This window comes from Natator depressus, chromosome 10 (genome assembly GCF_965152275.1).
Source record: "Natator depressus isolate rNatDep1 chromosome 10, rNatDep2.hap1, whole genome shotgun sequence".
Classification (NCBI taxonomy): Eukaryota; Metazoa; Chordata; order Testudines; family Cheloniidae; genus Natator; species Natator depressus.
Window position 1 is genome coordinate 37,744,648 of NC_134243.1, and position 16,843 is coordinate 37,761,490.

Genomic DNA, 16,843 nt, shown 5'->3' on the forward strand with positions numbered 1-16,843 from the left:
CACACAGCTCTCGCATGCCTTAAACCCCTGCGACTGAGGCATGCCCCAGTGCCTGGGGAAACTAGGGCGGGGGGGAAGCCCCCCAAAGTAAGTCCAACTAACTACAAACTACTATATAACAACTATGTACAACAAAGAAAAGGGAACCACTTTAGGTAGGCACTTGCAAATGCAAGAGACTGAGCTGCTCCAACGACCATCACTGGCTGTAAGAAGGAACTGAGCAAGCAGCAGGTCGGCAGGGACCTATATACACTGCCATAAAGGCGCCACTCCAAGGGTCTCCACAGCCAACCCGACGGATACCGCTAGGGGAAAAACTTCTGACGATCATGCAAGCGGCATGCGCACACACCTATTGGAATGCACATGAGCAATCACTCGAAGAACTAATACTTACTATGATGAAATTAGACTCATCTTTTCCTTGAAATTCTCCCCCTACCATTAATCCATTATTGTTAAAAATCCCACTCTCCTTCTTCATCGCCAGGACTCATTATACAGCATCAAGCACGCTGATGGCATGTCAATTTTGCTACTTACCCTATCACCAGACACAAGGCGGGTACCATTAGTACTCCAGTTTAGGACAGTAATTTCAGCATTATGGTTGGGGGGTACTGTGTGGTGCTCTTTGTCCTGTTTGTTAAGCACCACCACTTCCCCTGTCTCCCAGCCCACTGCCAGGATCAGTCTGGATGGGTGCCAGCTAAGAGATGTGGCCCGAAAACTCCTTTCAGTGTGTGAATCAGGCACATGCTCTCCCTGCAAATGGAAACAAACAGACCTCATTACAGGGCTTTGGGATAAACTCTCTTCCAATTCAACACATATCTGCCCTCCACCAAGTAAGATATTTTCTGCCATAGAGACAACATAAGCATAGACCACACTGCAGTAACATCTGAAGTGGACACACACAAGACATTTCTTTCCTATGTTGTCCACAAGTACTTCACATGTATAAATATTTGTTTTTAAAAAAGTGACATATGACAATTATTTATGAACACACACAATATTGGTATTAAAAATCTCTGCCTCACTTTGCTTTTCTGCTCTATCTTCTCTCGATACATATGAAGAACTCTCACTGAAACTAAAGAAACTTTGATTCATGTACTGGGGATTGAGAAGGTTTCTACCGGGACTGAAGATACAAGAGAATACTTTTGCCAGTCAGGGGGGTGATCAAATATTTTTCTGTAGGCCAACTTCTGTTGGTGAAAGAGACAAGCTTTCAGGCTACACAGAGCTCTTCTTCAGGTCTGGGAAAGGTACTCAAAGTGTCACAGCCAAATATAAGTTGGAACAAATTGTTTAGCATAAGTAGTTAACACATATTCTCGGACCATTCAAGGTGAAGTGGTTCATTAACACACCTCAGTTATATGACAAAAGAGGGGGTTTAGTGAGTTTAAGGACTGCCTGTCTTCCTTCTGGACTATTCTTGAATTCTCATGTTTGAGCAAAAAATATAGTTTACACTCTATGGTACTACCATTTTAGATGCAGTTGTGATGAAAAAAAATAGCTGTAAAAGGAAGATCTGCCTATTTCAATTTTACCTTTAAAGTAGTACTGAGTGTCAGTGAATGCAATGAGTAATACTAAATGAGCAGTATGGTAATAATAATTAACTAACTGCATTGACTTATTTGGTCTGAAGATTATCCACCTTCAAAATCACCATCATTTTCTATAGTTTCAGAGTTATCTGCCAATGATAATGTTTCAGTCAAATCATGTATGTCACATAGCCACAGTATATCACCTGCAGCAAAAAGAAAAAAAATCTCCATCATCCAGAAACAACCATAGATAAGTTAGTGATAAGAACCAGCAGATTACAAAAAGAAGTAATTGATGAAAAAATTGCCCGGTTTGTTAATGCAACAAACTCTCCTTTCCTAATTGAGAACCCACACTTCATTAACATGGTTCAGTCATTAAGACCAGGATACAGTCCACCCAACAGAGCAGATGTCGCAGGCAAATTGCTGGATAAAGTGTATGAAAGAGAAATTGAGCAGTGTACAAAAGGACTAGAGGGTAAAATTGTTAACCTGAGTCTTGATGGGTGGAGCAATGTCCACAATGATCCTGTTATATGTGCTTCTGTTACAACAAAAGAAGGGAATGTCTTCCTTACAGAAACAATTGATACATCAGGAAATGCGCACACATCAGAATACTTACAAGACGTAGCAGTAAAAGCTATAACAAACTGTGGGAAAAAGAATTCAAATGTCTAGTATGCAGCCTGGTCACAGACAATGCTGCAAATGTATCCAAGATGAGAAGAAATTATTTAGAAGAGAGTCCCAAGCTAATAACATATGGTTGCAGTGCTCATTTGATGCACCTCCTAGCCAAAGACTTCAGTGTCCCAGAAATAAAAGCTAATGTTGTTGAAATGGCAAAATACTTCCGTAACAATCATTTTGCAGCAGCTGCTCTGAAAAAAGTGGGAGGAACCAAGCTAACGCTCCCACAGGACATGCGATGGACCTCAGAAGTGGACTGTTTTGAGCACTATATCAAGAATTTGCCTAATCTGATGACAGTTTGTGAACAAAGTCGTGAAAAAACAGATGGTGCTGTCACAGCCAAAGTTCTCAACATTGGGCTTAAGAGCCTAAAATAGGTGCCTATTTCCCCTTGTTTTTTCCTACCCCCCCTCCCCGCCCCCGCCCCCCCCCGGCCTTCTGGTTAAACTTGGATTTATGCTGGAAGTGGCCCACCTTGATTGTCATGCACATTGTGGGAAGAGTGGTCAGTTTGGATGAGCTATTACCAGCAGGAGAGTGAGTTTGTGTGTGTGTGTGTGTCAAGGTTCCTCCCCCACTCTGAACTCTAGGGTACAGCTGTGGGGACCTGCATGAAAAACCTCCTAAGCTTATCTTTACCAGCTTAGGTCAAAACTTCCCCAAGGTACAAGATATTCCACCCTTTTGTCCTTGGATTGGCCACTACCACCACCAAACAAATACTGGTTACTGGGGAAGAGCTGTTTGGACACGTCTTTCCCTGCAAAATACTTCCCAAAACCTTGCACCCCACTTCCTGGACAAGGTTTGGTAAAAAGCCTCACCAGTTTGCCTAGGTGACTACAGACCCAGACCCTTGGATCTTAAGAACAATGAACAATCCTCCCAACACTTGCACCCCCCCCCTTTCCAGGGAAATGTTGGATAAAAAGCCTCACCAATTTGCATAGGTGACCACAGACCCAAACCCCTGGATCTGAGAACAATGAAAAAGCATCCAGTTTTCTTACAAAAAGACTTTTAATAGAAATAGAAGTAAATAGAAATAAAAAAAAAATCCCCCCTATAAAGTCAGGATGGTAGATACCTTACAGGGTAATTAGATTCAAAACATAGAGAACCCCTCTAGGCAAAAACCTTAAGTTACAAAAAAGATACACAGACAGAAATAGTTATTCTATTCAGCACAATTCTTTTCTCAGCCATTTAAAGAAATCATAATCTAACACGTACCTAGCTAGATTACTTACTAAAAGTTCTAAGGCTTCATTCCTGGTCTATCCCCGGCAAAGACAAAATATAGACAGACACACAAACCCTTAGTTTCTCTCCCTCCTCCCAGCTTTTGAAAGTATCTTGTCTCTCCATTGGTCATTTTGGTCAGGTGCCAGCGAGGTTACCTTTAGCTTCTTAACCCTTTACAGGTGAGAGGAGATTTCCTCTGGCCAGGAGGGATTTTAAAGGGGTTTACCCTTCCCTTTATATTTATGACAGTGTGTTTGGGGGTGTGTGTGAGAAAACCTGTATTTGTGCTGGAAATGGCCCACCTTGATTTTCATGCACGTTGTAAGGAGAGTGGTCACTTTGGATAGGCTATTACCAGCAGGAGAGTGAGTTTGTGTGTGTGGTTTTTGGAGGGGGGTGAGGGAGTGAGAGAACCTGGATTTCTGCAGGAAATGGCCCACCTTGATTATCATACACATTGTGAAGAGAGTGGTCACTTTGGATGGGCTATTACCAGCAAGAGAGTGAGTTTGTCTGTGGGGGGGCGGAGGGTGAGAATACCTGGATTTGTGCTGGAAATGGCCCATCTTGATGATCACTTTAGATAAGCTATTACCAGCAGGAGAGTGGGGTGGGAGGAGGTATTGTTTCATGGTGTCTGTGTATATAATAATGTCTTCTGCAATTTCCACAGTATGCATCCGATGAAGTGAGCTGTAGCTCACGAAAGCTCATGCTCAAATAAATTGGTTAGTCTCTAAGGTGCCACCAGTACTCCTTTTCTTTTTGAGTTTTACAGACTACTGGCTTTTTTATTCTTCTTTGAGCTGATTGCCAGCATACTGTTGATCTAGGGGCTACTCAATGGTCATAGAATGAGAAATGCAACTCTACCTGCCAAATGTAATGTTTAATCCATGGTATGTTGATGTACGTCGTGTCATGTCCCAAGATGACAATCAGTATGTTATGATTTAGCCTTTATTAAGTTTAAAGCTGCTAGGCTTAGGCTTGGAAGAATTGGATTTTTATCACTAAATGTTGGTAAATATTGATTTTTTTTCCTGTTTACACACAAACCAAGGAAAAAATATTTCCATTGGCAATATTTGAAATTTATAAATAGGCAAAGCAAGAAGAATGTAGCTTGAGAAGTCATTAGTTTGATTTAAGGGGAAAAAATTACAGTGAAATGGATGCATACTTAGTTCTTGTGGACACCAAGCCAAAATTTATCTTGGGATATTCAGCACCAAGGAAATATTTATTGAGGTTTCGTCTTGAATCTGTGTTCTCAATATCAGGGAATGTAAAAAACAGAATAATTTCTCCACCCAGAGTCTGAGCCAGCTTGCTTGAGTCAGATTATTTTATCATATAGGATCTGTCCGTGTTATAGTTATTGCTTACTGCAGTTCTAGAATGATTTCCCTAGTGTGGACAGTGACTTTCTTTTTCTTTTTCCCCCTGAGAACTGTTTATAGACTTCTCAAGCAGGGTGGATTTGATTTAAATCACTAGTCAGGAAGATACAATTTAATCATGGATTTCTACATAAAAGTGCATTCTTGTTGGTTGTTATAACCTTAATTTATATTCTTCACAACTCAGAGATAGATTGCTGGCACATGATGGCATATATCACATTGGTGGATGTGCAGGTGAACGAGCCTCTGATAGTGTGCCTGATGTTATTAGGCCTTGTGATGGCGTCCCCTGAATAAACACTACAGTGCTAATAAACAATGGTCACATAGACACCACCCTATACCGGAAACCTACTAACCGCTATTCCTACCTACATGCCTCCAGCTTTCACCCTGACCACACCACACGATCCATCGTCTACAGCCAAGCTCTGCGATACAACCGCATTTGCTCCAACCCCTCAGACAGAGACAAACACCTACAAGATCTCTATCAAGCATTCTTACAACTACAATACCCACCTGCGGAAGTGAAGAAACAGATTGATAGAGCCAGAAGAGTTCCCAGAAGTCACCTACTACAGGACAGGCCTAACAAAGAAAATAACAGAACGCCACTAGCCGTCACCTTCAGCCCCCAACTAAAACCCCTCCAACGCATTATTAAGGATCTACAACCTATCCTGAAGGATGACCCAACTCCCTCACAAATCTTGGGAGACAGGCCAGTCCTTGCCTACAGACAGCCCCCCAACCTGAAGCGAATACTCACCAACAACCACATACCACACAACAGAACCACTAACCCAGGAACCTATCCTTGCAACAAAGCCCGTTGCCAACTGTGCCCACATATCTATTCAGGGGACACCATCACAGGGCCTAATAACATCAGCCACACTATCAGAGGCTCGTTCACCTGCACATCCACCAACGTGATATATGCCATCATGTGCCAGCAATGCCCCTCTGCCATGTACATTGGTCAAACTGGACAGTCTCTACGTAAAAGAATAAATGGACACAAATCAGATGTCAAGAATTAGAACATTCATAAGCCAGTTGGAGAACACTTCAATCTCTCTGGTCACGCAATCAGAGACATGAAGGTCGCTATCTTACAACAAAAAAACTTCAAATCCAGAGTCCAGCGAGAAACTGCTGAACTGGAATTCATTTGCAAATTGGATACTATTAATTTAGGCTTGAATAGAGACTGGGAGTGGCTAAGTCATTATGCAAGGTAGCCTATTTCCCCTTGTTTTTTCCTACCCCCCCTCCCCGCCCCCGCCCCCCCGGCCTTCTGGTTAAACTTGGATTTATGCTGGAAGTGGCCCACCTTGATTGTCATGCACATTGTGGGAAGAGTGGTCAGTTTGGATGAGCTATTACCAGCAGGAGAGTGAGTTTGTGTGTGTGTGTTTGGGGGGGGGGGTGAGAAAACCTGTATTTGTGCTGGAAATGGCCCACCTTGATTTTCATGCACGTTGTAAGGAGAGTGGTCACTTTGGATAGGCTATTACCAGCAGGAGAATGAGTTTGTGTGTGTGGTTTTTGGAGGGGGGTGAGGGGGTGAGAGAACCTGGATTTCTGCAGGAAATGGCCCACCTTGATTATCATACACATTGTGAAGAGAGTGGTCACTTTAGATGGGCTATTACCAGCAAGAGAGTGAGTTTGTCTGTGGGGGGGGGGGGGGGGGGAGGGTGAGAATACCTGGATTTGTGCTGGAAATGGCCCATCTTGATGATCACTTTAGATAAGCTATTACCAGCAGGAGAGTGGGGTGGGAGGAGGTATTGTTTCATGGTGTCTGTGTATATAATAATGTCTTCTGCAATTTCCACAGTATGCATCCGATGAAGTGAGCTGTAGCTCACGAAAGCTCATGCTCAAATAAATTGGTTAGTCTCTAAGGTGCCACCAGTACTCCTTTTCTTTTTGCGAATACAGACTAACACGGCTATTACTCTGAAACCTGTAAAACTCAAGGTGGTGTTTCTGTTGTTTAGATCCAACTAATTCATGAGGAACTCACTGCTGACTTCAGGAAAGTCTAAAATTAATTAATTTGATATGCCATCACTATCACTGAACATTATGAGCATCAAAATTGATAGAGAAGGATTCCAGGAATATAAACTAGCCTTCAAAATATATGTATTTTAAAAAACCTGCTAAACTTCATAATTCTGTTCCACCACAGATATAACAGCTATAAAGAGATCACAGCAAAATAACATCAAGACCAAAGTAGAAGTTCCTGAATGCTTACCTGTTCCAAATAGATATCCACACTGCCTCCAGATGTTGAGCTAATAGAAGCAACAGCCAGGAGTGGATGAAGAGGGTGCCAAGTTATGTGGGAAGGGGACCCAACTGAATCAGGGACTTCTATTCTGTGACCAACATACAAAGCCATAGTGACATACACAGTCCTAGGCAGCGTTCAGATCTCTGCAAGGAAAAAACAAACATACATACATTTCTAACAGTCAGATTAAACTAAGAACTAGGCAAAATTAAAGAAACATATTGCCCTCTTCACTGTACTATGGTGAAAATAAAAAAAGTGAAAATGACATTTTGGTACAACCTTTAGGAGCACAGAAATTTCCATATTGAAATAGTCCAGTGGTCCATGTAGGCCAGTATCCTGCCTCCAGCAGTGGCCTGTACTGGATTATTTCAAAGGAAACTGAACAATCCAGAATTTCCCTACCAGCTTTACAACACACCATGGGTTAAACATTACTTCATGTCCAAAGATGACAATCAGTATATTATGATTTAGCCTCTATTAGGTTTAAAGCTGTTCAGTTTAGTTAGGCTTGGAAGGATTAGATTTTTATCACTGAATGTTGATAAACGTTGATTTCCATAGGCGTGCACAGCACATTTCATTAGGGTGTGCACCCCGGGAGCCCCCACCCTAGTCCCGCCCCATCCACTCCTTCCCACTTTTCACCCCCTGACCTCCCCGCTCAAAACCACCAACCCCGGCTGCTCCTTGTCCCCTGACTGCCCCCTCCTGGGACCCTGCCCCTATCTAAGCCACCGTGCTCCTTGTCATAGAATCATAGAATATCAGGGTTGGAAGGGACCTCAGGAAGTCATCTAGTCCAACCCCCTGCTCAAAGCAGGACCAATCCCCAACTAAATCATCCCAGCTAGGGCTTTGTCAAGCCTGACCTTAAAAACTTCTAAGGAAGGAGATTCCACCACCTCCCTAGGTAACGCATTCCAGTGCTTCACCACCCTCGTCATGAAAAAGTTTTTCCTAATATCCAATTTAAATCTCCCCCACTGCAACTTGAGACCATTACTCCTCATTCTGTCATCTGCTACCACTGAGAACAGTCTAGATCCATCCTATTTGGAACCCCCTTTCAGGTAGTTGAAAGCAGCTATCAAATCCCCCCCTCATTCTTCTCTTCCATAGACTAAACAATCCCAGTTCCCTCAGCCTCTCCTCATAAGTCATGTGTTCCAGTCCCCTAATCATTTTTGTTGCCTCCGCTAGACGTTTTCCAATTTTTTCACATCCTTCTTGTAGTGTGGGGCCCAAAACTGGACACAGGACTCCAGATGAGGCCTCACCAATGTCAAATAGAGGGGAATGATCACATCCCTCAATCTGCTGGCAATGCCCCTACTTATACACCCCAAAATGCCATTGGCCTTCTTGGCAACAACGGCACACTGTTGACTCATATCCAGCTTCTCATCCACTGTAACCCCTAGGTCCTTTTCTGCAGAACTGCTGCCGAGCCATTCGGTCCGTAGTCTGTAGCGGTGCATGGGATTCTTCCATCCTAAGTGCAGGAGTCTGCACTTGTCCTTGTTGAACCTCATCAGATTTCTTTTGGCCCAATCCTCTAATTTGTCTAGGTCCCTCTGTATCCTATACTTACCCTCCAGCGTATCTACCTCTCCTCCCAGTTTAGTGTCATCTGCAAACTTGCTGAGGGTGCAATCCACGCCATCCTCCATATCATTAATGAAGATATTGAACAAAACCTGCCCCAGGACCGACCCTTGGGGCACTCCGCTTGATACCGGCTGCCAACTAGACATGGAGCCATTGATCACTACCCGTTGAGCCCGACAATCTAGCCAGCTTTCTATCCACCTTACAGTCCATTCATCCAGCCCATACTTCTTTATCTTGCTGGCAAGAATACTGTGGGAGACCGTGTCAAAAGCTTTGCTAAAGTCAAGGAACAACACGTCCACTGCTTTCCCCTCATCCACAGAGCCAGTTATCTCATCATAGAAGGCAATTAGATTAGTCAGGCATGACTTGCCCTTGGTGAATCCATGCTGACTGTTCCTGATCACTTTCTTCTCCTCTAAGTGCTTCAGAATTGATTCCTGGAGGACCTACTCCATGATTTTTCCAGGGACTGAGGTGAGGCTGACTGGCCTGTGGTTCCCCGGATCATCCTCCTTCCCTTTTTTAAAAATGGGCAATACATTAGCCTTTTTCCAGTCGTCCGGGACCTCCCCCGATTGCCATGAGTTTTCAAAGATAATAGCTAATGGCTCTGCAATCACATCCGCCAACTCCTTTAGCACCCTTGGATGCAGCGCATCCAGCCCCATGGACTTGTGCTCGTCCAGCTTTTCTAAATAGTCCCGAACCACTTCCTTCTCCACAGAGGGCTGGTCACCCCATGCTGTGCTGCCCAGTGCAGTAGTCTGGGAGCTGACCTTGTTCGTGAAGACAGAGGCAAAAAAAAGCATTGAGTACATTAGCTTTTTCCACATCCTCTGTCACTAGGTTGCCTCCCTCATTCAGTAAGGGGCCCACACTTTCCTTGACCACCTTCTTGTTGCTAACATACCTGAGGAAACCCTTCTTGTTACTCTTAACATCTCTTGCTAGCTGCAACTCCAGGTGTGATTTGGCCTTCCTGATTTCACTCCTGCATGCCCAAGCAATATTTTTATACTCTTCCCCGGTCATTTGTCCAATCTTCCACTTCTTGTAAGCTTCTTTTTTGTGTTTAAGATCAGCAAGGATTTCACTGTTAAGCCAAGCTGGTCGCCTGCCATATTTACAGTCATATTGTCCCGTGACTACCGCCTCCTGAGACCCCCCCACTCTAACTGCCTCCCTAGGACACTACGCTTACCTGTCCTCTGACTGCCCTGACCCTTATCCACACCCCCGGCCCCAGACAGACCCCCCGAGACTCCCACACCTACCCAACCCTTCCCCGCCCCCTGACAGGACCCCCAGAACTCCTGACCCATCCAACTCCCCCTGCTCCCTGCCTGCCCCAACCCCTCTCCAGAACCCCCGCCCCAACAGGTCCCCCCCAGAACCTCCAACCCATCCAACTCCCCCTGCTCCTTGTCCCCTGACCTCCCCCTCCAGAGGCCCCACCCCCAATTACCCCCCAGGACTCCACCAACTATCCAACCCCCCATCCCGACTGCCCCCACCCCTAGCCACACCCCCGCCCCCTGAGAGGCCCCCTGGGACTCCCACGCCCTATCCAACGCCCCCGTTCCCTGTCCCCCACCAACCCCCCCGGCCCAGCCCCCTTACCACACCACCGCTCAGAACAGAGTCCCCATCAAATCCCACCCTGTCAGGGTTCCCTCCCCGCTCTGAACTCTAGGATACAGACGTGGGGACCTGCATGAAAGACCCCCTAAGCTTATTCTACCAGCTTAGGTTAAAAACTCTCCAGGCACAAATTCTCCCTTGCACCTTGGGTTTAAGTAACGCTCCCATCACCAAGTGATTTTAACAAAGAACCAGGGAAAAGGACCACTTGGAGTTCCTCTTCCCCCAGCAATCCCCCCAAGCCCTTACACCCCCTTTCCTGGGGAGGCTTGAGAATAATATCCTAATGAATTGGTTACAAAATGATCAAAGACCCAAACCCCTGGGTCTTAGAACAATGGAAAAATCAGTCAGGTTCTTAAAAGAAGGATTTTATTTAAAGAAAAGGTAAAAGAATCACCTCTGTAAAATCAGGATGGTAAATACTTTACAGGGTAATCAGATTCAAAACAGAGGATTCCCCTCTAGGCAAACCTTTAAAGTTACAAAAAACCAGGATAAACCTCCCTCTAGAAAAGGAAAAATTCACAAGTTGAAAACAAAAGGTAATCTAACGTGCTTTGCCTTATTTACTTACTCTTTTTGTAATATCAGAGACTTGTACAGGATGGTTTATAGGAGAAGGAATTTTTTTGACTTGATGCTTCTCTGCTTTCCCCAGAGAACACACCACAAAGCCAGTCCCCAAGATTTGAAAGTAACTTCTTTCCCCATTGGTCCCTTTGGTCAGGTACCAACCAGGTTATTTGAGCTTCTTAACCTCTTACAGGTAAGGAGGAATTCTAGGCTACCCTTAGCTGTATGGTTATGACACACCCCTTGGACATCTTCTTGACCAGTGACGTGATGGCACTTATGAGGCAGGTGCAAAGAGCGCCAACCAAGCTGGAGCGCAGTGGTGGAAGAGCGCTATGACTGACGTAAGTCAACAAAGGTCACGTGTAGCGCTGGGGAGGGAGTGATTGGCTGGGCGGGCCCGGGCAGACGGGGGGGTCAAGGGGGGGTCACGGGAGCAGCGCGGGGTTCGCTGTGTGACACAGTTACAACAACTTTGTGCAGCTGCTGGGGAAGTTTGTACAGGCAACAAATACACCCTGCGCGGGCGGGCGGGGGAGGGGACTTTGGCACCAGGGGTGGCAGGTTTGTAGAAATTTTGGTGGTGCCCAAAACCCGCCCCAACTCCGCCCCAACAAACTCCGCCCCCCACCTGCCCAAGGCTCTGGGAGGGAGTTTGGGTGAGGGAGGTCTGGAGTGCAGGCCCTAGGCTGGGGCAGGGGATTGGGGTGCAGGCTCTGGGAGGGAGTTTGGGAATGGGAAGGGGTGCACAGGTGAGGGGTGTGGGGTGAGGGCTGTGGGGTGTGGCTGCAGATGAGGGGTTTGTGGTGTTGGAGGGGGCTCAGGGCTCTGGCAGAGGGTTAGGGTGCGGGGGGATGAGGGCTCTGGCTGGGACTGGAGATGTGGGGTTTGTGGTGTTGGAGGGGCTCAGGACTAGGGTAGAGGGTTGAGGGTACAGTGCGGGGGTGAGAGCTCTGGCTGGGGGTGTGCGCTCTCGGATGGGGCAGGGCGAGGGATGAGTTTGGGGTGCAGGCAGGCTGCTCCGGGACAGGGGCCAGAGAGGAGGACTCCCCCCAGCCCTTTCCCTGCAGGCAGCAGTGAGCTCGGGGGGAGGAGCCTCCCAGGTCCAGGAATCTCCCTCGCCTCCTCCCCTGCTGTTGTCCCTGACTGTAGCCTCACTGGGGGTGAGGGATGGGGCTGCCTCCTTGTCCAGCTTAGGGCAGGAGCAGTGACTGTGAGCGGGGCGGCCCCCTGTGCTGGTGGAGGATCCCGCCAGAAAAGGGAAGGGTCTGAGGTGGAAGGGCAGGCTCAGAGTCAGTGTTCCCTGGCAGTCGAGATGGAGGATACTAGGACCCTGCAGCAACAGTTGCTGCAGGGAGGCAGCATGGAGCTGCACGGAAGAGGCAGGGATGCTCTGCTCCAGGGCCTGGGGAGGTGTGTGGGGGCAGCAAGAGGAGAGGACGGGGAGGCGCGGGGGGGAGGCAGGTGGGGCCGGGGGGACACCTAGCCCCAAATATTGGTGGAGCTGGGCCCCTGGGCCGACTCCACTCACTCCGCGCTGCTGGGGTCAGCAGCGCAGCAGCGATATAAACACAGCTCCGCAGCCATCGCTGCCTGCAACTGCTGCAGCCTCCTCCTCTTCCTCCTCCCCACCCTGAGCCTCCAGCGGGGGAAGGGGGAGGAGCAGCCTTCCCAGCCAGAGCTCAGGGCACTAGGGTGTGCCTGGGCACACCCGGCACACCCCATGCGCACGCCTATGTTGATTTCCCTGTATACACACACCCAAACAGAGGCAGCAAAATAGGCAGCAGAGACCAACCCCTGCTCCCTCCCAATACAGTACAAGTATTGTGTTAAACGTAAACTACTAAAATATAAAGGGGAAGTTTTTTATTTTTTAAAAATTTACAAGGTAAGGAAATTGTTTCTGTGCTTGTTTCATTCAAATGAAGATCGCTAAAAGCAACATTTTTCTTCTGCATAGTAAAGTTTTAAAGCTGTATTAACTCAATGTTCAGTGGTAAGATTTTGAAAGAACAACATAACGTTTAGTCCAGAGTCACGAACATTTCAGAGTTATGAACAACCTCCATTCCTGAGGTGTTCATAACTCTCAGGTTCTACTGTACACTCTTTCACGCATTCCAGTAAACTAGGATGGACACTGCATCATCTACTACAGGAATTTCCACTATCCATAGCTGTGGAATTGGAGTCTCAAGAGATTAAGGCTTAAAAACATATTCACAGTAACCAGTCAAACAGAATACAGAACACACAGTGTTTGCCTCTCCAGGCTTCTGTTGTTATAATTGTACAAATTAGCAACCACTTAGCAACTTCTATGTTTGTTAAAAAATGAAAAGCAATAATAAAAATATATAAACTGAAAAAAACATGGCATAAGGATATAAATTTTGGACTTGGACATACATTGTCGGCTATTAAGCAGCCTTTACAAAAATTATAATTTGATTAGGCTAATCAATATTGCAAAAAAGTTGATTCCAGTGCTTATTCTGAAGAAATTATCTTTATTAGGAATTAATTTGTAGTGAAATTCCTCCTGTGCAAACCCATACATACTAGCTTTAACAACATTACACATCTGCAATGTCTGTCTCAGAATCAGCAAGAAAACATGCTCTATCTGTCACAACATATCCTATATATAGACAACAGGAGTCTGGCATATGTGATTTTACTTAGAAGATACAATCATAGAATATCAGGGTTGGAAGGGACCTCAGGAGATCATCTTGTCCAACCCCCTGCTCAAAGCAGGACTAATCCTCAATTTTTGCCCCAGATCGCTAAATGGCCCCCTCAAGGATTGAACTCACAACCCTGGGTTTAGCAGGCCAATGCTCAAACCACTGAGCTATTCCTCCAGGGTACAAAGACTGTACGGTAGAACACCAAATCGTTCTTTATTCTTCACGGCAGCAGCAAAACATTAAAATGTTTGCAGACAAATCAACACAAATGTAGTGTTGCTCCAAAACTCTGAACTGCTGAGCTACAACAGGAGCTGGGGACAGATCCCGGAACCTTCATGAGTTCAGCAAGATTAAGTATATGAGTAAAGCCTCCTTGCAGAGTAAATGTTTCAGGATAAAATCTTTGGCTCCTGCTGATAGGTTTCTGCATGCTCTCAAGAATAAAATTAAAGGAAGGAGAGAACCCAGGCAGACAGAGTGGGAGATGGACCATCTTGTGCTAGTGTCTATAAGTCTATATATACTCTTTCAACACACTTAATCATTAGAATCTGCATGCCTTCCAGTAGTTCATTAAGCAATGTGAGTAACATTTTTCACGTGAGGTTTGTTCTCTCTCTCTCTCTCTCATATCCTAGAGATAACTGTGTACTCACTGGAACATTTTGTTTTGGTAGGGTTTTGTTTTGGAACTTTAAATAGTAACATGTCTTTCAAAATAAAAATCAAACTTCTTAAGAGAGAGGGAGAATTTTTTTTTTGAGATCCAGATTTGCAAATTTTTGAAATGCATAAAAACAAACCAGCATGCCATTTGAACAGTCCTCATCCACAGCTGCACCATCTAGATTCAGGCAAACCAATTATGATTACAGTTCTTCTGTCCTGAACACCACAACTCCTTAAGATGTTTATATTCCATGTGTGATACTATCAGCTACCCCAGATTCCAAATCAACAATGGTTTGCCCTCCTGCTCAGTTACATACCTGTCAGTGAATCCAGCAGCAAATACAATAATAAACATCTTTTCCCAGATTCTTTTCTGGGACACTTCCCTCAGAAACTCTGCAATTACCTCTATAAAGTCTCTCCGTGGATGCATCTCTCCCCTGTACCATTATTTTTAATTTTTTAACAAACTCTAAAACTGTTTGAAATATTATATATGAAAAAATTGTTCAAAATCAAGCTATATTATACAAGTGACAGAAGTCAAAGATGGACACACTGCAGATAAAGGGAACAGATTTAAAGGCCAGGTTTCAAGGGACATTGTCAATATAAATTCAGTTTTAAAAAATGCTCTTACCCATTTAATAATCTAAAGTTGTAAACTTTAAAGTGAAAAGAACTGTAAAAGTCGAATTTAGGCCCTCAGCCTACAATGGACTCCATGTGGGCAGAATCCATTCATCTTCACCAAAAGAGACTGGCCAATTTCTCCCCCCTCTAAATCCCCCCAGTTTATTTATTAGTTCTAATTTTTCTGTTCAGATTACTTATTAAAATGTACAGCAACAAAGACGCATCACATAAGTAAACAAGTCAAATGGACAGTAAAACAAACAGAAAAAGAAAATATTTTACAAACAAACTGGAAAAATATTTTAAAAACCTTGATTATGATTAAGCATAAGATTTGATTCCACAACAGCATCTTCAAGATCACTCCCTTCCACTACAATAAAAGATCTGACCCTTAACTGCAAGTTTCTTAAGCTCTCTCAATGGCTGCCTTCTCCAATTTGTAGCTCATACTCACCACGTTAGTGCTTCGTGCGTTTCTCTTACAACCCGAGGAGGCTCTCCAAGACTTTCAAGTGTGATGGCCTGGGTATGTTTATTATGTGGGCATTAAATTCCAGATGGCAAGAAGCTGGGTGAAAATGCATTCGGTCGGTGCTGCAGACTCCGACAGCGCTGTAACGCAGGCAGTATGTAGTGTAACAAACTGCTATTGGCAGCAAATTACGTCAGATTGTTTTTCACACTTCATCGGGCTGGAGGGCAAAAGACCCCCGCGCACATACAGGTTTCGAACCCCGAGCCCCCTCCCCTCCCGAACAGACTAGAAGCCCGAACCGGATCCTGCACTCCGCCAGCAGGACGGGCCCGGCCCCCGCACTGGCCCCGTCAGGATGGGCCCGGCGTCCGAACAGCTTCTCGTAGAGATAGGGGGCAAAGCAGCGGCACGCCCGGCCGTTCTCTGAAGCCTGGAGCCCGAGACCCCTCTGTCCGCGCCCCGCAGTTCTACGCACTCTTACCCGCCGCTAGCAACAGCGCAGGGACCCGCTGAGGCCTGCGTGGCGGCCTCTAGACCTCCACTTGCACCGAGATGCTTAGCGTTACCCCTGACAACGGCGGAGCCCCAGCCACGGAAACCGCCGAACCTGCCCACCGGGGAAACCGAACGGTCACGGAAACAGCCGGCCTAAACCGAACGGTCACGGAAACCGCCGAACCCAAAAGCCGAAGAACGCTTTCACCGCTGCGCGAATGGTGTTGGCCCTTTAAATCGATGAGTTGGCAGTCCACGTGCACTGTGTGCCACCGCCTGTCCTGTTTCGCCCCCAGGAGTCCTGCTACTCTAGACTGGTGATGTTCCCCCACCCTCTAACCTGCTACTGACCTTACCCCCCTCTCTGTTCACCTGCACTTCTGCCTTGACACTTCTCCCCAGGGACAGTCATAGAATACCAGGGTTGGAAGGGACCTCAGGAGGTCATCTAGTCCAACCCCCTGCTCAAAGCAGAACCAATCCCCAATTTTTGACCCAGATCCCAAATGGCCCCCTTAAGGATTGAACTCACAACCCTGGGTTTAGCAGGCCACTGAGCTATCCCTCCCCCTGAGTGAATCACTAGTCTCAGGTCCATCCTTAGGCATACGCAGCTGCATAGGGCACCATGAAATTTGGGGCACCAAATTGCCCCAAATTTCATGATGGCCCTAGGCAGCTGCGTGCTGCATACGCGGCAGCCCCGGCGACTAGCCCTATCCCCCAGCCGCCCCCCCCCACCCCTTTGTGGGCTGCGCCCACTGCAAGGGACAGGGCCATCCCTA

General features: G+C 46.1%; 1 protein-coding gene across 4 annotated transcripts in view; it reads right to left on the reverse strand.

Annotated features, from left to right (window-relative positions):
- IFT140 (intraflagellar transport 140) overlaps positions 1–16,176 on the reverse strand; it is a 236,216-nt gene extending 220,040 nt beyond the window's left edge. For 2 of the 4 annotated variants that reach the window (XM_074965776.1, XM_074965779.1), the window contains exons 1-4: positions 16,045–16,176; positions 15,543–15,700; positions 7,200–7,381; positions 547–768 (exon numbers count right to left, since the gene is read on the reverse strand). In XM_074965776.1, the coding sequence (XP_074821877.1) occupies positions 547–768; positions 7,200–7,346 (369 nt within the window). In that variant the 5' untranslated portion in view covers positions 7,347–7,381; positions 15,543–15,700; positions 16,045–16,176. Of the gene's footprint in view, positions 1–546; positions 769–7,199; positions 7,382–15,542; positions 15,767–16,044 lie in introns of those variants that run through there. The other 2 variants (XM_074965778.1, XM_074965777.1) reach the window with 2 other exon arrangements.
- Positions 16,177–16,843: the final 667 nt, after the last annotated feature.